Source organism: Mobula birostris, chromosome 29 (genome assembly GCF_030028105.1).
Source record: "Mobula birostris isolate sMobBir1 chromosome 29, sMobBir1.hap1, whole genome shotgun sequence".
Lineage (NCBI taxonomy): Eukaryota > Metazoa > Chordata > Chondrichthyes > Myliobatiformes > Myliobatidae > Mobula > Mobula birostris.
The window spans coordinates 13856016-13877679 of NC_092398.1; the positions used below are offsets into that span (position 1 = coordinate 13856016).

Sequence of the window (21664 nt, forward strand, 5' to 3'; positions counted from 1 at the left end):
CCACAATCATCCATGCAGACCAAAGTTCATCCCATTTGCCTTCATTGGGCTTGTATCTCTGTAAATATTTCCAAATCAAGAATGTGTCCAAACATAATTGTACTCACCTCCACCACTTCCTCTGGCAGCACACTCTGGATTAAAAAGCCCGCTTTAAACCTTTCTCCTCTCACCTGAAACCCATGGCCTCTACCTTTAGCCTACCTTGGGAGAGGGGGAGGGAGGGGAGAACCACTCCAAGGTCACAGCTCAACTAATGAAAAGCAGTGCTGGCATATCCAGTTTCTTCTGATACCTCAGCCCTCTGGTCCCAGGAACAAAGCAGGGTCTTTTCTACATTCTCTCATTAATCATACCTGTAGTATGGTGGGCACAGATGCACACAATATTCCAGGTAAGGTCTTGAGAACCTTTATTTATTTATCGGGATGCAGCATGAAATTGGCCTTTTCGGGTGCGCCGCCCAGCAATCCCCCAATTTAATCCTAGCCTAATCATGGGACAATGACCAATTAACCTACAAATCAGTAGGTTTTTGGATTGTGGGAGGAAACCCATGTTGTCACAGGAAGAATGTACAAACTCCTTATAGACAGCTACAGGAATGGAACCCAGGTTGCTGGTGCCATAAAGCAGTGGTCCCCAACCACCCGGCCGCGAGGGAATGATATGATTTGGCGATATGAAACAATGAGTCAGGTGCACCTTTCCTCATTCCCTGTCACGCATTGTTGAACTTGAACACCTCCCCCCCATCATCGGCCGGTCTGCAAGAATATCATCAATATTAAACCGGTCCGCAGTGCGCAAAAGGTTGGGGACCCCCGCCAAAAAGAATTGTATATTACTGCATCTTCTACACCTATAACGTGACATCCCAATTTTTGTACTCGTGCCCCATCCAATGAAGGCAATCATGGTAGATGCCCTCAGCATGTCACCGCTTTCAGTGAGCTATGTACTTGTACCCCAGGCATCTCTGTTTTACAACATTTCCTGGAGAAATGTGATCTACTGTGCATGTTCTGTCCTAGTTTAACTTTCCAAAAAGCATCACCTCACACGCATCAAGTTAAATTTCATCTGCTAATCTTGGCCTATTTTCCCAGTTAGATCCTGTTATAACTGTAGACAATCATCTTCACAATAGCTACCTTGGTCTCATTTGCAAATTTAATAATCATACCAAATCAATAGATGAGATGAACAGCAGCACTAATCGCTAAGGCAAAACCACTGGCTTCAGGCCTCCAAACTGAAAATCCCTCCACGACTGTCTCAGTTTCTTCTACCAAGCCAATTTATATCCAATTAGCTCACTCACTCACCAGACCAGCCAGCCATTTGGGACCTTGTCTAAAGCCTTGCTAAAGTCCACCTCTACTGCCCTGCTCTCATTAATTTCTTGGTCACATCTTCAAAAATTACTCCAATTCATGAAACAATTCCCTTTGCAGCAAGCCACGTTGACTATCCCCAACCTGCCCCTGAATTTTCCAAATACATAGATCCTGTTTCTCAGTAACTTTCCCACCACTGATGTTAGGCTCACTGGTTTGTCCTTCTTCACTGAAAGCACGATGACTGTCCTCTTCTTCCAGTGGATCACCCTCGACTAAAGAAAATACAAAAATCTCTGCCAAGGCCTCAGCAATTTCTTCACAATGTCCTAAGATAGACTTGATCAGGCCTTGGGGATTTATTCACTTCCATGCACCTCAGAAGTGCCAGTATCTTTCATAATATCAATGTTTCATGACATCGCCATTCCCTTTCTTGATTTCCCTAGTTCCTAAGGTGCTAAATAAGATTTTTTCTTAAGGCCTCACCTACCTCCCTTGGCTTTAAATTTCTAAGTGGTCCGATTCACTTCCTAGTTAGATTTTTGCTCAACATTCATAGAACCTCTTTGGATTTTCCTTTATCTTGTGTCCCCTTTGAGCTTTCCTGATTTTTTTCTTATGTGTACACCTACAACCCACACAATCAAGGCATTTGCTTGATCCCAGCTAAGTATGCCAACATGGAACCCAATTTTCCTGCCAAGAGCCTCAATAGTCCTATTCAGCCTAATACTGCCAGCCTTGCTCTTTACCCAATCAGGAACATGCTGAACCTTCCCTATCTTACTTTTAAAGCCTCTGAATTACCAAATGTCCCTTTATATACTAATAGCTTCTCCCAATCAATCTTTACAAGCTCCTGTCAAACACCAGCAAAATTAGCCTTGCTCAAATTTAGGGCCTTTAACTTACAGACCAGTCCCATCTTTTTCTAGAACTAAACAAAACCCACTCGGACCCCCAGTACCAGCCACAAACTTACCCATGATCTTGCCACCATGTGCACCCTCCTACCTGTGCTCCCCAGCATAGCTCCAGTTGCAATTCAGAACCAGAATTTGGGCCCCTACTCCATCTGAACATTTTAATCAACACTTCAAGCTCCCAGTCTTCCTAACATAACTGTGCACTGATTAATATTTTACTACCTGCTATCACAATGCAAATTGAAATCAGTCTCAAAGTGAACAGGGTTATTCAGACACCACAGAAGGGGGTTATGCACAAATGTACTATCCTTACCAACACTCCCTATCTGTGGCAGATGCACGGACCCACAGACAGCAAGTTTGTGGGCAACAAGGGCAGCCTGGCCACACAATAGGTGAGGTTCAATGAAAATGACAACTATCCATAGTTGCACTCCAGTATAGTCTAAAAAAGATGCATTTTCATACTGGTTACATGAAGTCATTAATGATATCAGGAGGTACATTAAGCATTCAATAAAATACATGACAAATTAAAATATTTAACTTCAAGATGCTAAGTACATTCACATGTAGTCTAAACACATTTCATCAACTTGCAACTACAGGTGCACATTCCTTTATCCGGAATTCTGAAATCCAAAAAGCTCTGAAAACCGAAGTTTTTTTGCCGACAGCTGACATCACTCAGGTGTGACGTGGCAGCATTAGCAGATGCCGCCAGGCGTCAGTTGTGGCTCAGCGCTCGTACTGGTTACATGTGTATTTGCTGTTCGCTGATATTTTGTGTTCACTGTTGACTTTGTGTTTAATTTCATTGTGAAAATGTCAAAAAGAGCTGCAGATACCCCTATGGGTAACAATGAGAAAAAGAGAAGGAATCTTCTCTATCAATAACACAGGAAGTGGAGCTATTGCAGAAGCTTGATCGTGGTGTGTCTGTGCAGCGTCTTACCGAAGAAAATAGTGTCGGAACTACCACTGTATATGATTTCAATAAACAGAAAGACAAGTTACTGAAGTTTTATAGTGACAGTGACATTCTACATTTATTCCAATAAGTCATTTACCATGTGTTTGATTCGGTTTGTTTGAAGCTGTATATTTTTATGTTTTATTGGATGTTTCTGTTGGAAATAAAATTTCTTCTTGTCATTATTCCCTAAACAATACAGTGTAACAATTATTTACATAGCATTTACATTATATTAGGTATTATAAGTAATCTAGAGATGATTTAAAGTATACAGGAGGGTGTGCATAGGTTTGGTGCCCCGCTGGGTCCTAAAGTCCACTGCACTGAGACAGGTTAAATAAGGGGCTTGAGCATACGTGTTTTTCTTGTATCGGGGGCGGGGTCTGAAATCCAAAAAATTCTGAATTCCTAAATGCAACTGGCCCCAAGGATTTCAGATAAGGGATTATGGACTTGTCTGTATAAGAAATCACTCGAACGTGCAATATGTTAACTGATATTATCAGCTTAAACACTGAACAGAGATACCATCTGGCATCAACCGAGGGCCAGAAGTACAAAATGGCATCTGAAGTGGTATGGGAGTTAATTGAGGCTTATGGCGTGGAGGTTCTGTTTTTTTTTTAAATATAAAAAGTTGTGGTTTAATGAGAACCAAATTCAAACATGCATGGCTTGAGTCACTGCAGAATAAAACTTGAATTTTCAAAAACACTATTTTATCATTGGTTTTATATGCAATTGAGACAGAGATCTTCAATCTCAATTCGTGCATTTGGTAATTGAAAACAAATGTCTTCTAAGCTTATTTTCTGGATTACTAGCATCCTTTAAAAAAAAATCCCCTTTATCCTGAAGTTGGCAACTAAACGTCATTTCTCCATGGTCAATTAATGAGGCTTTTCAACAGATCCACCAGCATTTACAGCAAACATACTACCAATTACTCTTCAAAACATCTTCATTCAAATCATTGAGGCTTTAGTGAGAAAAATCAGAAAAGATCTTCCAAAATCTTTTTCCACCAAGTATCATGAGAAGCTCTTTCACTTCTCTAATCCTCTAAAATCGAATGGTATAACAGCAACTATATTTGCAACACAAAAAAATCTTGTTTCAATACATTCTGGTATATATCATAGAATAGTTGGAAACCCTCAAAATCTTCAGCGACAAGTAAAACATCACAGAAAAATTTTGTTATACTGGCTGTAGTCTTATTTTGTTGCACTGAACAGGAGAAAACTCAAATAAAAATCAAGAAAATGGAGTGAACTGATCAGCAAGTGAAAGAGGAACAATCCCATACTTCAGGCAAACAGCTGATATCTTTAAAGATTAAATAACAGAAACGCTGGAAATAATCAGAAAGTCAGGCAGCATTCCATGGAGAGAGAAACAAAATTCAGGGCTGCAAGGCTTGATGAATTTTCACTTCAACTGCCCAAAACATTAACTCCCATTTGTTACTTTACATAAGTTCCCTGGCCCACAAGTATACCTGGTATTTGCTTTTTTTAAATTTCCGATTGCCAGCATAGGTGGGGTTTTTTTTTGCACTTTCCCCACTGCAAACGATATTCAAGCACCTTTCCTTCTCAAAATTGAGAAGTGTTTTTACTGTAAATTAGCATCTGGTTCCCAGTTGTCTGAAATTTCAAATGTCAATCACTAGAAAGTAAACAGTGATGACAGAATTCTGTTGTAAAAACAAGGCCAAGCTTTACCAGCCCTCCTACAGATACAAGTCCATCGAGCCTCATTTGCCCCCACCTTCTCTTTATAAAAATCGTAAATAAAACTCTGCAACAGCATGACTAAAGCATCACTACTGTCACACTTCATGCAAAACTATATTAATTTCAATGCAGCATTCAGCATCACACAGCTCCCAACTCCATCATAGTTGGGAACGACAAAAATCTGGACAGCTTTTAAGTCAATGCAAAACAAAGTACAATTTAACTTTCATACTGAAAGAAACACTATACTATACCAGTTTTTCAAGCATGTACTTAATGAAACAGCAAGGAAGTCATGAACTGCCTGCATAAAAAAACCCTACCTAAAGCAATAGGTATGACTATAACATTAGTGGTAAATACCTTCCTTTTCAAACAGAAAGTGTTACAGCAAAAAGAATAAGTGAAAATATGCATTTTCAAAAACTGTACATAAAAATTCAGGGAAAAGCATATAGGTAAAGTGTATTGTGAATTATAAAAAGTCTGCAGATGCTAGAAATCCAAGAAAACTCACACAAAGTGCTGGAGAAACTCAGCGGGTAAAGCAGCACCTATGGAAATGAACAGATAGATAGTCAACGTTTCAAGCCGAGACCCTTCTCCCGTCCTGAAGGATCTCAGCCTGAAACTTCGACTATCTATTCATTTCCATAGATGCTGCCTGACCTGAAGAGTTCTTCCAGCACTTTATGTGTTGCTTTGCATTGTGAATTATACTTTTCAGCTCACTTCACCCTGCTGAGAGAAGTCTGCATGAACCTTTGGAGATGGGTCGAATGTGAAGCTAGAGGATATGCATAGTCCACAAGAACCATCTTCTGTCCACTAAAAAATATTTTCACCAGCAAGTGGTGCTTCCAAACAGGCAAGGGGGTTGAGGGGCAGGGAACATCCTAACAGAATTGAAGGTTGAGGGCTAGCTGGCACCTAATACACTGCAAGTTTCACATAACAGAAAAAGTATCTAAATTTGAACTAATGATTTACAATTCCTTTTATCATTAATTCTTTTCTGGCTGCATTCTCACAAAATAAAATTCACACTATCAACCTTCCTTAGGTTTGTTTAGTTTTATGAACAGTTAAATCTTTATAATCTTCAGACTTTCATTCATCTAAAAGTTATTTATTCTCTTTTTTTTTAAACTGTTTCACTATTCTGAACCGTGTCATTATCTTGAAAGACAAACTTGGGCCCCACACCATATTCTATGTGCAAGTATAATACATCAGAAAAGGCACTATGCAAAGCTGAAGCATCTAGTTATTGACACGATCATAGTTCATTTTACTCCTGCCTACAGCGTGGCTCACAATGTTTGTAAAGTAACTCTTGTAATTAGGTCACCAGCAGAGGGAAAATTATCTGGAATATTCTCAGGATTCAGCTACAGAGAAGGAAACAATTATATCATAAGATCATAAGATATAGGAGCAAAAGTGGGCCATTCAGCCCTTCGAGTCTACTCCGCCATTCAATCATGGGCTGATCCAATTCTTCCAGTTATCCCCACTCCCCTACATTCACCCCATACCCTTTGCTACTCTGGCTAATCAAGAATCTATCTATCTCTGCCTTAAAGATTAAGTTTGTGAGTTGCACCTGGTAGAATAGAGTGTGGGAATAAAGGGATCCTATTCTGACTGGCTGCTGGTTACCAGTGGAGTTCCACAGGGTTCGGTGTTGGGACCACTGCTTTTTACGATGCAAGTCTATGATCTGGACTATGGGATTAATGGATTTGTGGCTGAATTTGCTGATGATACAAAGATAGGTGGAGGAGCGGGTAGTGTTGAGGAAACAAAGAACCTGCAGAGAGACTTAGATAGTTTATGGGATTAGACAAAGAAGTGGCAAATGAAGTACAATGTTCGAAAGTGTATGATCATGCACTTTGGTGGAAGAAATAAACGGGCAGACTATTATTTAGATGGGGAGAGAATTCAAAATGCAGAGATGCAAAGGGACTTAGGAGTCCTTGTGCAGGATACCCTAAAGGTTAACCTCCAGATTGAGTCAGTGGTGAAGAAGGCAAATGCACTGCTGGCATTCATTTCTAGAGGTATAGAATATAAGAGCAGGGATGTGATGTTGAGGCTTTATAAAGCACTCGTGAGGAGTACTGTGTGCAGTTTTGGGCTCCTGATTTTAGAAAGGATATACTGACATTGGGTTCAAAGAAGGTTCACGGGAATGATTCCAGGAATGAAAGGGTTACCATATCAGGAACCTCTGGCAGCTCTTGGGCTGCATTCCCTGGAGTTCAGGAGAATGGGGGGGGGGGGGGGGGGAGGGAGGGAATCTCATAGACACATTCCGAATGTTAAAAGGCCCGAACAGATTAGACATGGCAAAGTTATTTCCCATGGTAGGGGAGTCTAGGACAAGAGGGTACGACTTCAGGATTGAAAGATAAGTCATTGGGTGCATTCAAGGCAGAGACAGATAGGTTCTTGATTAGCCAGGGCATCAAAGGGTATGGGGAGAAAGCAGGGGAGTGGGGATGACTGGAAGAATTGGATCAGCCCAAGATTGAATAGCGGAGCAGACTCGATGGGCCAAATGGCTTACTTCTGCTTCTATATCTTGCGGTCTTAAATATACCCAATGACTTGGCCTCCACAGCCGCTCATGGCAACAAATTCCACAGATTTACCACCCTCTAAGTAATTTCTCCGCATCTCAATTCTAAATGGACATCCTTCAATCCTAAAGTCGTGCCCTCTTGTCCTGAAATCCCCTACCATGGGAAATAACTTTGCCATACCTAATCTGTTCAGGTCTTTTAACATCACAAGATCTCTTCACCGAAAGTACGAAATGAACTTGGGAAAAAAGGGAGCAATGGTTCTAAAATCACATTAAAATAAGATTGTGTGCAACTTCTAAAATATGGAACCCAGCAACTTCTCCCCCCACCCCAACTGTGTAGACTAGTTCAATCCCATGCTGTTTGTATGCAGATTTATCATAAACATGGTTAAAATCAAGAAAGCTTCACTGAAGTACTAACACATCTGTTAAAACTAGCTTTATCCCAAAGTTCCATTGTAACCACAGTTGTTTATTCTAAGTGGTCTCTGCAGAAGACAAGTCAATTTTTAAACTCAGTTTCCAATAGAGAGTTAGCACTGGACAAAGGTTCAGTGCGTATCAAAACAATTTACCGGAGCTCTAGTGGATCGATGTATTTATTGAGATGCAGCCTTCCGCCCCTTCTAGCCACGCCGCTGAGCAATCCCCCAATTTAACCCAAGCCTAATCGTACAGTAATTTACAACGTCCAGTAATCTACCAACCAGTTCGTCTTTGGACTTGGTGGGGGGGGGGAAAGAGAGAGAGAACTGGAGCGCCTGGAGGAAACCCATATGGTCATGGGGAGAACATACTAACTCCTGACAGGCAACGGCAAGAATAGGAACACAAAACTTGTGATGCTTTATGTAACTCACTATAAACTCCTTTTTATTACGTAACAAGTGAAACTTCACTTGAAATGTTTTCACTAACAATGGACTTACTTTCAAGGACTTTTCATCTCATGTTCTCTATCTTTATTACTTACTTATTTATTATTTCTTTCTTTTTGTATTTGCATAGTTTGTTATCTTTTGAACACTGGTTGAACACCCAAGTTGGTTCAGTCTTTCATTAATTCCATTATGGTTATTATTCTAGTTTGGATTTACTGAGTATGCCCACAAGAAAATGAATTTCAGTGTTATATATGGTGATATATGTACTTTGATAATAAATTTACTTTGAAATTTATTGAGATACAGTTCAGAATCGGCCCAGCAATCCCCCGATCTAACTCCAGCCTAACTGGAGGACAATTGACAACTTCCAATTAACCTACCAACCAGTACATCTTTGGACTGTGGGAAGAAACTGGAGCACCCAGAGGAAACACACGTGATCACAGGGAGAAGGTACAAACTCCTGACAGGCAGTTGCAAGAACTGAACTTTGAAAGTATTGCTGTGCTAACTGCTATAACCACTACGCTACCGTTTACCCTGCAGTATTTGGTCGTGCTTAAAATAAACTGCTCAATAAAGCTGGGCAGCCTTCAGTAGCATTGCTGCTTCTGCTTCTGCTACTGAAGTCCTTCAAATGATTAAGTTCGGAACACATTCGGGATAGATATGTTGGAAGTTTGCTGATTTTTACCCCTCAGGTTGGACAAGACTAGAACCAGAAGTTTACAGTGAAACCTGAAGTATTTAAACTACAAGACCATAAGAGCAGAATTAGGCCATTTGGCCCATCAAGTCTGCTCCGTCAATTCATTATGGCTGATATGCAGTGAATATGAAGGGGAATTTCTACATTCAGAGAGAGTCATGAGCTTAGAAGGAGCTGCTAGAAATGGTAGATGTGAGTTCAACTGTAACATCGAAGAGAAATTTGGATAGGTACAAGGAGAGAGGTATGGAGGACTATGGAGGTTGATAGGTCTAGGCAGAAGACCAGGCTGCAGACTAGATGGGCCAAAGGGCCTGTTTCTGTGTTGTAGTGTTCTAAAAGTTGGCTTTATCAAAGTACTATCCAGTGCTCACATTCAATCTCAGCACTGAAGAAATCCATCAAAAAGTAGTGCAAACAGCAAATAGCATAACAATTTAATTAATCTTCACCAGGCTTCTTTCCTTAAAATGTGTGTAATGTTTACCAAAGCAGAAGCCGGACAAATCCCCCCCACCCCATTCTTTCAAATGCAATTGAAACAATGGATTATGACAACCCTGATCAAAATTACTTGCCGCTAAGAAAATTAAAGCAACATTAAAAAAAGATACAACAGGTCACAAAGAAATTGGTAAATAGTAATTGCTTCTGTTCTCTGCAAGATACACCGACTTGACATTGCATTGGGACATTCACCAACCCAACAGCTATTGAATTATTTCCTTTAAGAGAATCATAACATTTGTTAATGTCGAGCTTTAGAATTTGTAAGGGCTTCCCTGATGGCTTAAGGCTAATTGACAAGAGCAGTACAGCATGTAAATTCAATTCTACTTTTCAGCCTGGGCCTTGCAACCCAATTTGACCGCAGCTACAGCAAACACAAGTAATCTCTGCAAAGACCTCTTTTAAAAAACTAGGGAGGTGCGTGATGGAGGACAGTTGCAAAACCTTCACAATGATACCGTCTCTACTGAAGTATTCCATTAACGCGATTTCAGCAGCACACAACATCACATTTCTCCACAAACCTGTTCTTGTCCTCTAAACAGACCACCTGTAGTTACTCAAATCACTATAAAGCCCACTGGGGTACAGAACCAGACATGTGCTCATCCTAAATAGTAAGTGTATCCCAGTAAACTGAACACACACTCAACCCTGCACCATACAGAGGAGAGAAGCATATGACCAAAAACCAACCTCCAAATAATGGTTAAATTCTGTCCAAACTTATAGTGGCTTCCTCTTAAAACTGATCTAATCTGCTTCACATCTACACACACAATTGCTGGAGGAACTCTACAGGCCAGCCAGCATCTAAGGAAATAAATAAACAAATCGACGTTTCAGGCCATGATACTTCTTCAGGACTGATGAAGGGTCTCGGACTGAAACATCAAATATTTACTTCTTTTTCTCCCCACAGATGCTGCCTGGCCTGCTGAGATCCTCCAGCATTTTGTGTGTGATGCTTTGGAATTCCAGCATCTGCAGATTTTCTCGAGTTTATAATCTCATTCAGGTCAGTATAGTGAATGTGGAATTATCAGGCCTGCTCAAAGGCCTTCATCAATTCAGTGTGAAGGATTATTACCCTCAAAACTGTTAACTCATACATAAACAATCTGTCATTATTTGTCCAATATACCCTTGATGTACCAAATGCATTTGCTACTTGCTACTTTCTATGGCAGAAACCTGAAGCCTGTCCCATTATAAGCCCATAATTAGACAGCAGCACCCTCAAGCTTACTGACAGTCAAAATTGTGATAAAGTTTAAGGGAATGGAGGATTCTCAGATTCCTGTAAACAATGGGTTCAGTACCGACTATGTCTGTGTATTTTGTGGGTGACTGCAGTGGGTTTAAATAATGTCTCACAGCTCCTTTCTTTGGAGCAAGACAGGGATTGAAGCTCACCCAGATCCACATAAGATGTCTCCTGGCTTTTCACACCTTTTGGTTTTGACAAAAGGCAGTACCTGATGGAAATTACACAGGACATTCCTTTCTTAATTAAAGCATAAATTTGACGGATGTTCTTATCTTTCTAATTAAGTTGTGGCTCCAACAAACCAGGTAGGACATTCCTTTCTTTAATTAAGGTGGCTGCAGTGTCTATCAAACTGGTTGTTCTCTGTATCAATAGTCTATTGACTTGGCTGGAATGCTCACCAAACTGATTGTTCTTTTGTATCGGTGGCCTTATAACTTCTAACAATTCTGACATCAGGCAGTGAACTTGTTGAACCGCCGAGCAGATGAGAACGCTTCTCTCCCTGATGTCGGGACCAAGTTCACTCGCCAGCTGAGCTCAAAGAAATAAACGGGTGAAAAGATAAATAATGATCCTTTTGTGCTGTTGTTACTTGATCCAACAAATTTATGTTTACAGTTGAGACCAAGTCTGTGTGGCTGAGATTCACATAGAAAATTTGAAATATGGAAACACTAAGGATGCTTTTTTTAAAAAACAGCAAAAAACACATGGGGGAAAAAAACTAAAGCCAAGACATTCAACTCAATTATTTGTATATAAATTTGGTGAACTTGCCTTTATCCCCTCATAGTCAGTCCTCTCCACTGAAAGAGAAAAATCCAGAAACTACACCATAGCTAACCTGCCGCCGCTCGATTAGGCAGATTCCCAATGCAACACTGCTGTACTCATCAAGAGGGCAGGGGTACAGTCATAATGACAGCTGTAAGGATCTGAGGAAGTTTGAAACTTATTTAATGTAAGCTATTCCGTATTTTGGATTGGCAACCTGACTCATACGAGACAAGTGCACTAATAACCATAACACCCACAGTATTATGGTTATTAGTTCAGTTACCAATAAACACAGGAACTATGCAGGCACAATTCATGACTTGGACTGCAGAAATTCCACACCAGTATTTTCATGGGGCACAGTAAACTTGTGGTTACGTTATTGGACTAGTCTTTCAGGAGGCCTAGACTAATGACCAATTAAGTTTAAATTCTACCTGAGCCGCTAAACATTTTAAATCTAGATTGGTGCTTACTAAATGATTGGAGTGTTGTAAACATTTATCTAGTTCAATGTGTTTTGCTGAAGATGACTTGGCACCCTTACCTAGTTTGGTATAAAGTTCACAATGGTAACAGCTCTTTGAAATGGTCTAGTAATGAAGGTCACCAGAAATGGGAAATAAATGCAGGCTGCTCCAACAACCACTCTATTCCAGGAATGAAAACTATTTGTGAAATTTACTACCATAACTTGAAAAGAACACCATTTTCATTAAAAACTTAAAAGGCCAACTGTCAATGAAATTACAAGTGACTGAAATTCTCCTTAGTAGCGAAAGGGAGATTACAAAAGGACCTACAGATACTGCTGAAGGGTGTTGACAATTGTCACCAAGAATGCAATGACATACAGCAATTAACCTCTCCTAAAGAAATTATACTTTTTAAGTTACAGCTTGCCAATTCACTGAAACAAGCATTCCAGACCCAGCTCCACCCCAAGAGCCCAAATTGCAGCTTGACCCACATTCACGACCCCGGCCGCACACCTAATCACAACACTCCCAACCTACAAGTATGGAGATCTGCAGATTGTAAGTCAATGGATAATTGAGGACCAAGTGAATAAAAATAAATCAAAACCAAAGCCGCATGCAAGTTGATACGCAACCAGAACCTTGGTCACAAGTACCAAATTATCTTACCACCATCACACTCCTGTATGAGAGTTCAACTTATACAAATTAGCCACCATCCTCCACAACTGTAACTATGACAGCATTTCAATTGGATTTAATTGGCTACAAATTATTTCAAGATGCCCCAATGCTTTCCTTTCAGATCAGCTGACCTCTGCAGATACAAATAACCAGCATTCACATAGTTTAGTTTGTGTTTACAGACTAAAGTCTGAACGGAACCCAAGGTTTAGAATAAGCCTTCACCCTATATGAAAACCAGCAAAGTAAGCTTTCACAGGCAAATCCAACTGAGTATTTTCTCTGGTATTATATTCAGAATCCCAGCATTTCTTTGCAAGGGACATGGGCAAGAAATAGCTTAATCTAACATTAAAAAACTCCATACAAGCAGCCAAAGCAAAGGCCAGGACTAAATTAGAAAGATTTTCCACAGAGGCAAGGCAACCTACATTGCAGGGAGAAGATTAGATTCAAAACCTACCTATTCACTTGAGCTAAGCAACTGTCCTTGGAAATCCGAAATAAAAACAGAAAATGCTGGAAATACTCAACATGCCAGGCAGCATGTGGAAAGAGAAACAGTCAGTATTTCTATCAGTTCCAATCAGAACTGCAGCAATGTCTTAATCCTGAAAACATCAGCTCTTTTCACAGATGCAGCTTGCTTGCCTGAGTATTTCCAGCATTTTAAGCTTTCACTGCATATCCATTGTGAGACGCAAAGCGGCTGCACTGAGGGAGATTTAAAAACAGGAACTTTATTCAGAATCGGTACCAGATAAGACATACTCTAAGTTAAATGTCTACTTTGCATGGGGTTGAACCAAATAAGCCAAGAGTTTGCAACTCCAAACCAAATTTGGTCATGGGTAGTTCATTCTGGTTCTCTGTTACAACTTCTGCAAGATTTGCAGATCAGCTCGTCATCAACTTGTTAAATGACCCAAATGCAACACTACCCTCCCATAACCACATTATCAACTTTACTCCCTTCTACCTGTAGATCTGTAAGTGGTTGAGGAAGATCACAAAACACTGTCAAGCCAAGAGGAACTATCTTTTACTTCACTCCAGTTTTTTTTTAAACTGAGGTGAGATATGGAAATTTATTGCTGCAGCGTGGATTATTTTTGCTGCAGAAAATGAATAAGGCAGATGCCATTTATCTTTCTAGGAAGATGTTAAATGTAGAGGAAAAGAGATGTCCAGAGTAGAACAAGGCAGTTGGACTGGTTAAGCCAACACTCCAACAATGAACTGGTACAACGGGTCAAGTAGGCTCTCAAGTGATCCACAATAAAACCTTCTAGCTCCCAGAAGTGATTATCCATCAAGCAATACATGTTTAATCTTACAAGTAATTTTTAACATTAAAATTGACATTATGATCTCATTCCTTAATTCTGGTCAAAAGGACTGCATTTTGTAATCTCCCAATGCTTTTTTCTCCCCATTGATTTTGCCAATGGCTCATTTCTCAAAGGTGATGGCTATGAGCACTCCCAGGTCACTGCTGCTCTACAAGTGGAGGTGTTCTTCCCACAGTGATAGTGAGGGTAGTCCATCATAGCAACTGCTTTACAATTCACCAAGACTTAAAAACATTAAAGGACTAGAAAGCCAGACCAGACTAGGATAAGAAACCTCCTAGCTAGAATTCTACAACTTTACAGGATGGTTATAGTCAACATTTCCAGCAATTGGAATGCTTGAAATAAGGGGTCAGTTATTCAGAATAGGGAAATTTCCCTACCCAGAGGACACTTAACAGGCAGCCCATGGTCACCAAATATGGCCACGTCTGAAATCACTGTCTTTTTAAAATAATAATCAAGTTATGAGGCTAGGACACCGAGTTCAAGAATCAGTCATGATACATTTGAACTGTGGGACTATATTTTTATACACCCCACCTCCTCCTCGTACCACATCTGTTACTTATTTTTATACACACATTCTTTCTCTTACTCTCCTTTTTCTCCCTCTGTCCCTCTGAATATACCCCTTCCTCATCCTCTGGGTCCCCCCCCCCCCCGTCTTTCTTCCCGGACGTCCTGTCCCATGATCCTCTCATACCCCTTTTGCCAATCACCTGTCCAGCTCTTGGCTCCATCCCTCCCCCTCCGGTCTTCTCCTATCATTTTGGATCTCCCCCTCCCCCTCTCAAATCCCTTACTTACTCTTCCTTCAGTTAGTCCTGACGAAGGGTCTCGGCCTGAAACATCGTCTGCACCTCTTTCTAGAGATGCTACCTGGCCTGCTGCGTTCACCAGCAACTTTTATGTGTGTTGCTTGAATTTCCAGCATCTGCAGAATTCCTGTTGTTTGTGGGACTATATTGTTGTCTTCTTCTAATGCAATATGAACTACTGGAGGGTTTTCAGCATTCACATTACAATCATGCTCATTTCTTCTGGAAGCAACAAATAAGCTACCCGATCTACTGTCGCAATTTCATTTCAAGCAAGGTTTGAACTCTTCAAAAAAAAAAAATAATTAAGTTCAGAATCCTAAGCAATAAACTTTGTGGCGATCATCAATTCATGAGTTGTTGACTTGTACGGTTTTCAGCAGGGAAACCATTTTAATTTTAATCAGTTTTAGCTTCCATTCCACTGTAGAACACTAAAGCTCTCTTATATGGTATTGTACCAGTAAAAAAATAACTTGCTTTAGTCAAAGTGATTTTGACTTTGGAAGAAACAAACCAAGCAGTTTTATTTGGGCATAATTCAAACAAAAAATGGCACGGAACCTAAAGAGGTGTTAAGTGTGTTGACTGATAGCTTGAGCAGCAAGAAAGGTTTTCTATAGGAATACAGAAAATCATAGGATTTAGAAGGGAAATGGCAGAAGAGCATGCCAAACAATCTCAGGAGTGATGCAAGAGATGTTTACCCCTTATTTTGTTCATAGGTCTGTAGGTGTTATTGGTGAGATACAGAGGCAAGATGACAGATTTCTTACCCAGGATATTATTAAACCAGAAAAGTTCAGTAATGTTCCTTCTATCAATCCAGCCATTTCCTATTCCTCTGTCATGGAAAAAGGAAATTGCCTTTTAAACTCACAGGGAGCATAGGCCATCAACTTTTTGCTGTTGATGTTTCTGTAGCAGACAATTTCTTTTTTACGAGGTCGAGTTGCTAGCTCGGCGCTCAACCCAGCACGGATGGAGAGCGTGCCAGGGGACCTCTTTCATGCTACTTTGATTAAACTTTCCCAGCTTCCTTATGTGGGGTCACAGGTAAAATGGTGGGACAGGGAGTTACATCATCAGACCATGAAACACAATGTCATGGTTATATAACTCTGTCACCCAAGCCCCGCTGCAGACGGAGGAGGGTTGGGCATGGGGCTAATAACTGCATCTCGTAAAAACCCAGAGCTGCAGAAATGCCAGTGGAAGCTCCAAATACCTCATCCCTGGGAGAAGATGGATCCTCACCTGGAAGACTTATGAAGTAGAATGGTGGAAGCAGAAGCCATGGGACCAATCAAACTTCGTTTGGCCCAGGACAGATGACTCTAGCGAGCAACACACATAAAAGTTGCTGGTGAACGCAGCAGGCCAGGCAGCATCTCTAGAAAGAGGTACAGTCAACGTTTCGGGCCGAGACCCTTCGTCAGGACTAACTGGAAGAAGAGCTAGTAAGAGATGACTCTAGCGAGCTGCTGTTTGCAGCCTTCTCCCCAGTAGGGGTGATGGGCTTAAAAAGAATGATTATCAGATTAGATCAATTCAGACAACGCAGTGAGAATTTTACACTAGAAGCACTGAAGAGCTAAAGGCAACAGAGATTCGCAAGGGCAGAAGAACAAGAAATATTAGTGAATGAACAAAGGAAACTGAATTTCAGAAATGCTAGCTTATAAATGAGACAGACAGAAGGACGCTCAGAGCAACGTTGGAACAATCAAGCTGGGAAGCTGAAAAAAAGTATCCACCAGTTCCCATTATCCTGCCTGCTCCCAAACCATTCCCATTTCTTTATTACAGAACATGGAGATTAAATGGCATTTTTAATATTATTAGTTATACATGTAACTTGTACATTTTAATATTTGACTTAAAATTGCAAAGATGATACCGGTGAATGGATGCCCCTGTAGGCCAGGAATAGGATGAGATGAAGAGAAATTGCCATTAGCGGCTCCAACTTTAAGTCAGTCAAACTGAAGACTTATGGTTAAACAGCCACTGAAAGTAACCCTGCTCTCCACACCCTCAAACTACACAGAGTGCCAGATAATATTTTCAAGCCCAAAGAAAAATTCATTTACCCCAAAAGTGATCTTTAACAGATAGCTACTTTCAAAAACCATTTGTTGCATGAGGACTTAAAGGTGAACCATTCATGTGTACTTTCATTCTAAATGCAACCTTAAACGTGCTGATTTACCAAAAGTACTTAGAAGTATTCTTTCCAATTCGTGTTTACCATGGATAACTGTACAACATTACAATGTCTACTTGCTGTTGCCAATCTCTTGGAAGTGTTCTGGAATATTCTGTGCTAAATTGCTTATCTTGGCTGCATCAACTCTATAAATCAGGATCCATAATCGCTAACTTCCCAACAAGTTGAAAATAATTAAGCAAAGTTTATACCAAAAGAATCTATAGACAAAATTTACAAGAAGACAGTATGTGTCAGTAATTATATTTTTGCTCGATCCCTCCCTCCCTATGAAAGCATCGGCACCTGCTCATTCCAGTCCCAAGAGGGCCAGCAACCTCACAGTACCTTCCCCAAGCAGACAAGAGGATATGGATAAATTTAGAGTATTGTCAGGTAAGAGACAGTGAAGTCCCACCCTTCCTCTAGAATTCCAAGCTGTCTTCTCTTTTCCCCCACCCCCGTCAAGCTATCACCACAAATCAAAGCAAATACACATACAGCTTGATTTACTGAGCTCGGCAAAGCCCAACTTCTAGATTTCTTCAGCTCCCCATGCTGGGGGTTGTTTTTGTCCAAGGAATATACAAGTAAAAATTACAAACTCCCCAAACTAATTGGCAAAGGCAGCAACTTTATAGTTCCAAAACACAGAAGGCGCCAGTTTAATTTCTGACCTTTATTTTGTTAAGATCAGAGCTAAGCTCGAATGTTCTTTAAAAATACTTTGAGTACAATCCCTCATTAATTGCTGAGAAGGCTATATCTACGACCATCAAATCTGGATCAGATTCCTTGTCTCTTCGCTCTAACCATTTCGTAATGGTCACCAAGGCATAAACCTGAAGAAGTTCATCGTAGTAAAGTAGCATTTTTGTGTGCATCTGGGTGGAGCAAAACTGTTGTATTCATTGACAGAAGAAAGTCTGCAGATGCTGAAAATCTAGAGCAACGCACACAAAATGCTAGAGAAACTCAACAAGTCAGGCTGCATCTATGGAGATGAATAAAGAGCCGACGTTTCGGGTCAAGACCCTTCATTAGTCCTGAAGAAGGGTCCTGGCCCGAAAAGTCAACTGTTGATTCCTCTCCATAGATGCTGCCTGACCTACTGAGTTCCTCCAAAATTCTGTGTGTGTTGCTCTGTCATATTCATTGTCTAATATCACTACTCATTGTAATTCAGGACTGCTGTTAATAAACCAAGTATATCTGAAACACTAACTCCATTTCTCTCCCCACATCCTGTCCTACCTGCCCTACACTGTGCAGATTGTGGGCCAAAAGGGCATGTTTCTACATTGCATTGTTTTAACTGCACAGGCTTTGAACAAATATCCCTTTCAAATGACCTAGCACAAGGTGTTTAAAGCAAAAAGAAATCGAATTAGCCTTCATGCAATGTTATTATTTTATTCCTTCCCGTAACAATCTTCAAAGCTGCTAGTAAGAGGCTACTCACTCCAATAAAATTAGTTGTGCTTCCACGGTTGAAATGAATCCTGAAAATGGCCCTTTTGCAGGACGTAGAGCAGATATGCTTCCCATCCACTGGAAGTTTCCTGCTCAATTACAGACTATGAAATTGGTATTAAAACAGATGTGCAAATTTAGTGGTCTGTTCTGGACTCAATGTTTCTGATGAACAGGACTACATGCAGGGAAGATATAGAGAACTGTATTCGCAAATTAAATAAGTGCAAAGATCAAAAGCTGTGCATTACTGTTTGAGAATTAAATGTTAAGTTTTATGCATTCCTAACAGTACTATTGACCTTACCCAAAGTGAAATGCAATTTTTGCATTTCTATATACTGGAGGGGGGGAAAAGTGTCCCCTGCTGATGGCTGAGTTAAAGACACACAAACCAAAATGCCACCGACCACAAGTGACCAACAGATCTACTTTTAATTAGGTTGGCACTTGAGGGACAGCCCAAATTAACCCTGGTGTGCTCAGACTTGATTTTTTTTTAATTGCTCTTGACTAGAGTGCAATGTCAAGCATGTATTACCAATCATTAATATTGATGAAAAGGTAGCAGTTGGCCTACTCTATCAGCTACTTCAGCCTTTGTGCCAAGAGTGTTGAGGCAATGGGAGAAGAGGAGACATTTTTAAAAAGTCAAAAAGTTGTAATTTTAATTCTGCATGATATTCAGCAAATCCAGGTGCATAACTTGCCTACAGAATTCAGAGAATTTGTAAAGACAAGAACATTTCAGTGACACACACACACACACACCAAAAGCTGTTGCTGTGCCTTTACTGAGTGTGATCCATGATTTGGAAACTTTGAAAGCCTTTACAATGAACTGCTTTTCCAAGTTTCTGCATCATTAGGTAGACAACTGCAATTCACAGACAAGATCAAATGCAAAAAAAAAGACAGATGACCAGATAATCTGCTTTAATAGAAATAAGTGAAGGGCAAATGTTGGCATGGACACTGAACTTCCCAAAATCTTAGTTGGTTCCAAACAAATCCTTAATTAACACCTTCCTGAAAAACTGGCATGAAGAAAGATGCATTTTCTTAGTACTGTATCAGAATATCTTGATTCAATACATTAAGTATAAAATAAACTTTTGTTTCTGTTGTTAGAAGTTACAAACCAAACTTTTTCTCTCTCTCTCCTGTTGCTTGAGACCTACTGTGTGGACACTGCCCATGGGTCTAGTCACTGCATTATGAAGAGGAAAATGAGGCATTGGAGATGGTTTGGGAGATCAGAGATTTCATCAGAAACGCACACAGTAGAAAGGGAAGACAGGCTCAAAATAAAGCTGAGTGGTGTGAGTAACAAGTTTACAATTACAATAGGAAATGGAGAAACTCTTTTCATTTCCTCAAAGGAAGGAGATGTAGGGCAGCTACCATTATATTTAGTAGGATTATTTAAGAGAGATCCTTCACACCCCCAAAGGATTTGGAACTCATTGCACAGAACAGCTAGCATGCACTCCAAGCAAAAATATCCAATAGAAGAGCATAGGATATACTGAGTTTGATAAGGAGCAAAGGGAACCAACTTAAACTTGGAGAAGAAACTCAGCAGATGCTGGAAATCCAAGCAACACACACAAGTGCTGGAGGAACTTAGAAGGCCAGGCAACATCTACACAGAAGTGTTTAGGGCCGAGACCCTTCATCAGGACTGGCCTGTATTTACACCAAAAATAATGCGGATCTGGATTATGATTTAAAGTTCCTGCTTTAGCTTCATTTAATTATTGAGCCAGACTCTACGTAGGACTTGGGACTGTAAACAGATCAAAGCTTAAAGCTCAAGCAGAGTACTATTAAAGACCATCTATTGAAAATGTCACTGACCTGGTGATGTTCAACATGGATGCTGTCGCCTGTCGGCCAGCGGTGCTTGCCATTGTAACCGCCGCCGCCACCTCCTCCGCCCCCGCCACTACCACCGCCCCCTGCTACTCCGCTGCCTCCGCCTCCTCCCAGGTGCTCCCCGGGCTGCCGCTGGAAGAAGTAATCCACCATGGCATCGTCCTGCGAGCGGCCCGCGGCCAGCGCGAGGGCTGGCACCACCACCGGCACGGGGGGGCCCATTGAGCCGGGGCCTTGCGTGGAGACCGAGGCGGCGAGCGCCTGCGAGGCGGCGTGCTGCTGCTGCTGCTGCTGCTGGGAGCCGGCAGAGGAGGGTCCAGTTAGCACCACCGGCATGTTGTGAACAACGCTGTTACCGAGACTGTCCTGAGGTGACGGCGGTGGCGGCTGATACTGCTGCTGGGGGAGGGAGTCCTGCCAGAGCACTTCATTCATACCTTAAAAACACAGGGAACAACCATCCCACCTAGTCCTGAAAAACAGAGAGAAAAAAATAAAACACAACTTTACACATACATCTCCAGTGCAACATTCAGCTTTCAGTGAAAAATTAAAGAACTTGGTCTTCGCCCTCACTAAAAAAGTGGTTTGATAGCTCCCCATGTGCTGCCTTTAACCTGCTGCTGAAAATGGAAAGATGGCTCAGTACAGGTTAGATGGGCCGAAGGGCTTGTTTCTGTGCTATACTTTTCTACGGTATGGTGGTAGAGGCAAATACATTAGAGGCTTTTAAGAGACTTTGATAGTAGGTTTAGATTTTTTTCTGTATAACAAAATATTTCAATATTACAATTTAATTTTTATGAATACAGGGTTTGTGATTGTAACTATTTTTAAATACAATGTATTTAGTACTATTTTATTCTTTTCTTTTGACTTATAATATATCTTCTTGTACTCTGCATTCTTCTACGCAGAAACTAATAAAAATACTGAAAGAGACGTTTGGATAAGCACATGGGCATAAGGAAGTTGGAGGAAAAGGGACATTGTACGGGTAGATTTTTTTTTGATTTTTAAAAAATT

The 21664-nt window shown here is 40.7% G+C and overlaps 1 protein-coding gene across 1 annotated transcript in view; it reads right to left on the reverse strand.

The window, feature by feature from the left end:
* The window catches only part of pum1 (pumilio RNA-binding family member 1), a 95982-nt gene extending 74883 nt beyond the window's left edge, over positions 1-21099 (reverse strand). Inside the window, 2 exon segments of the mRNA XM_072246846.1 lie at positions 20621-21076; positions 21079-21099. Coding sequence (XP_072102947.1) covers positions 20621-21076; positions 21079-21099 — 477 coding nt within the window.
* Between the last annotated feature and the right edge of the window lie 565 nt (positions 21100-21664).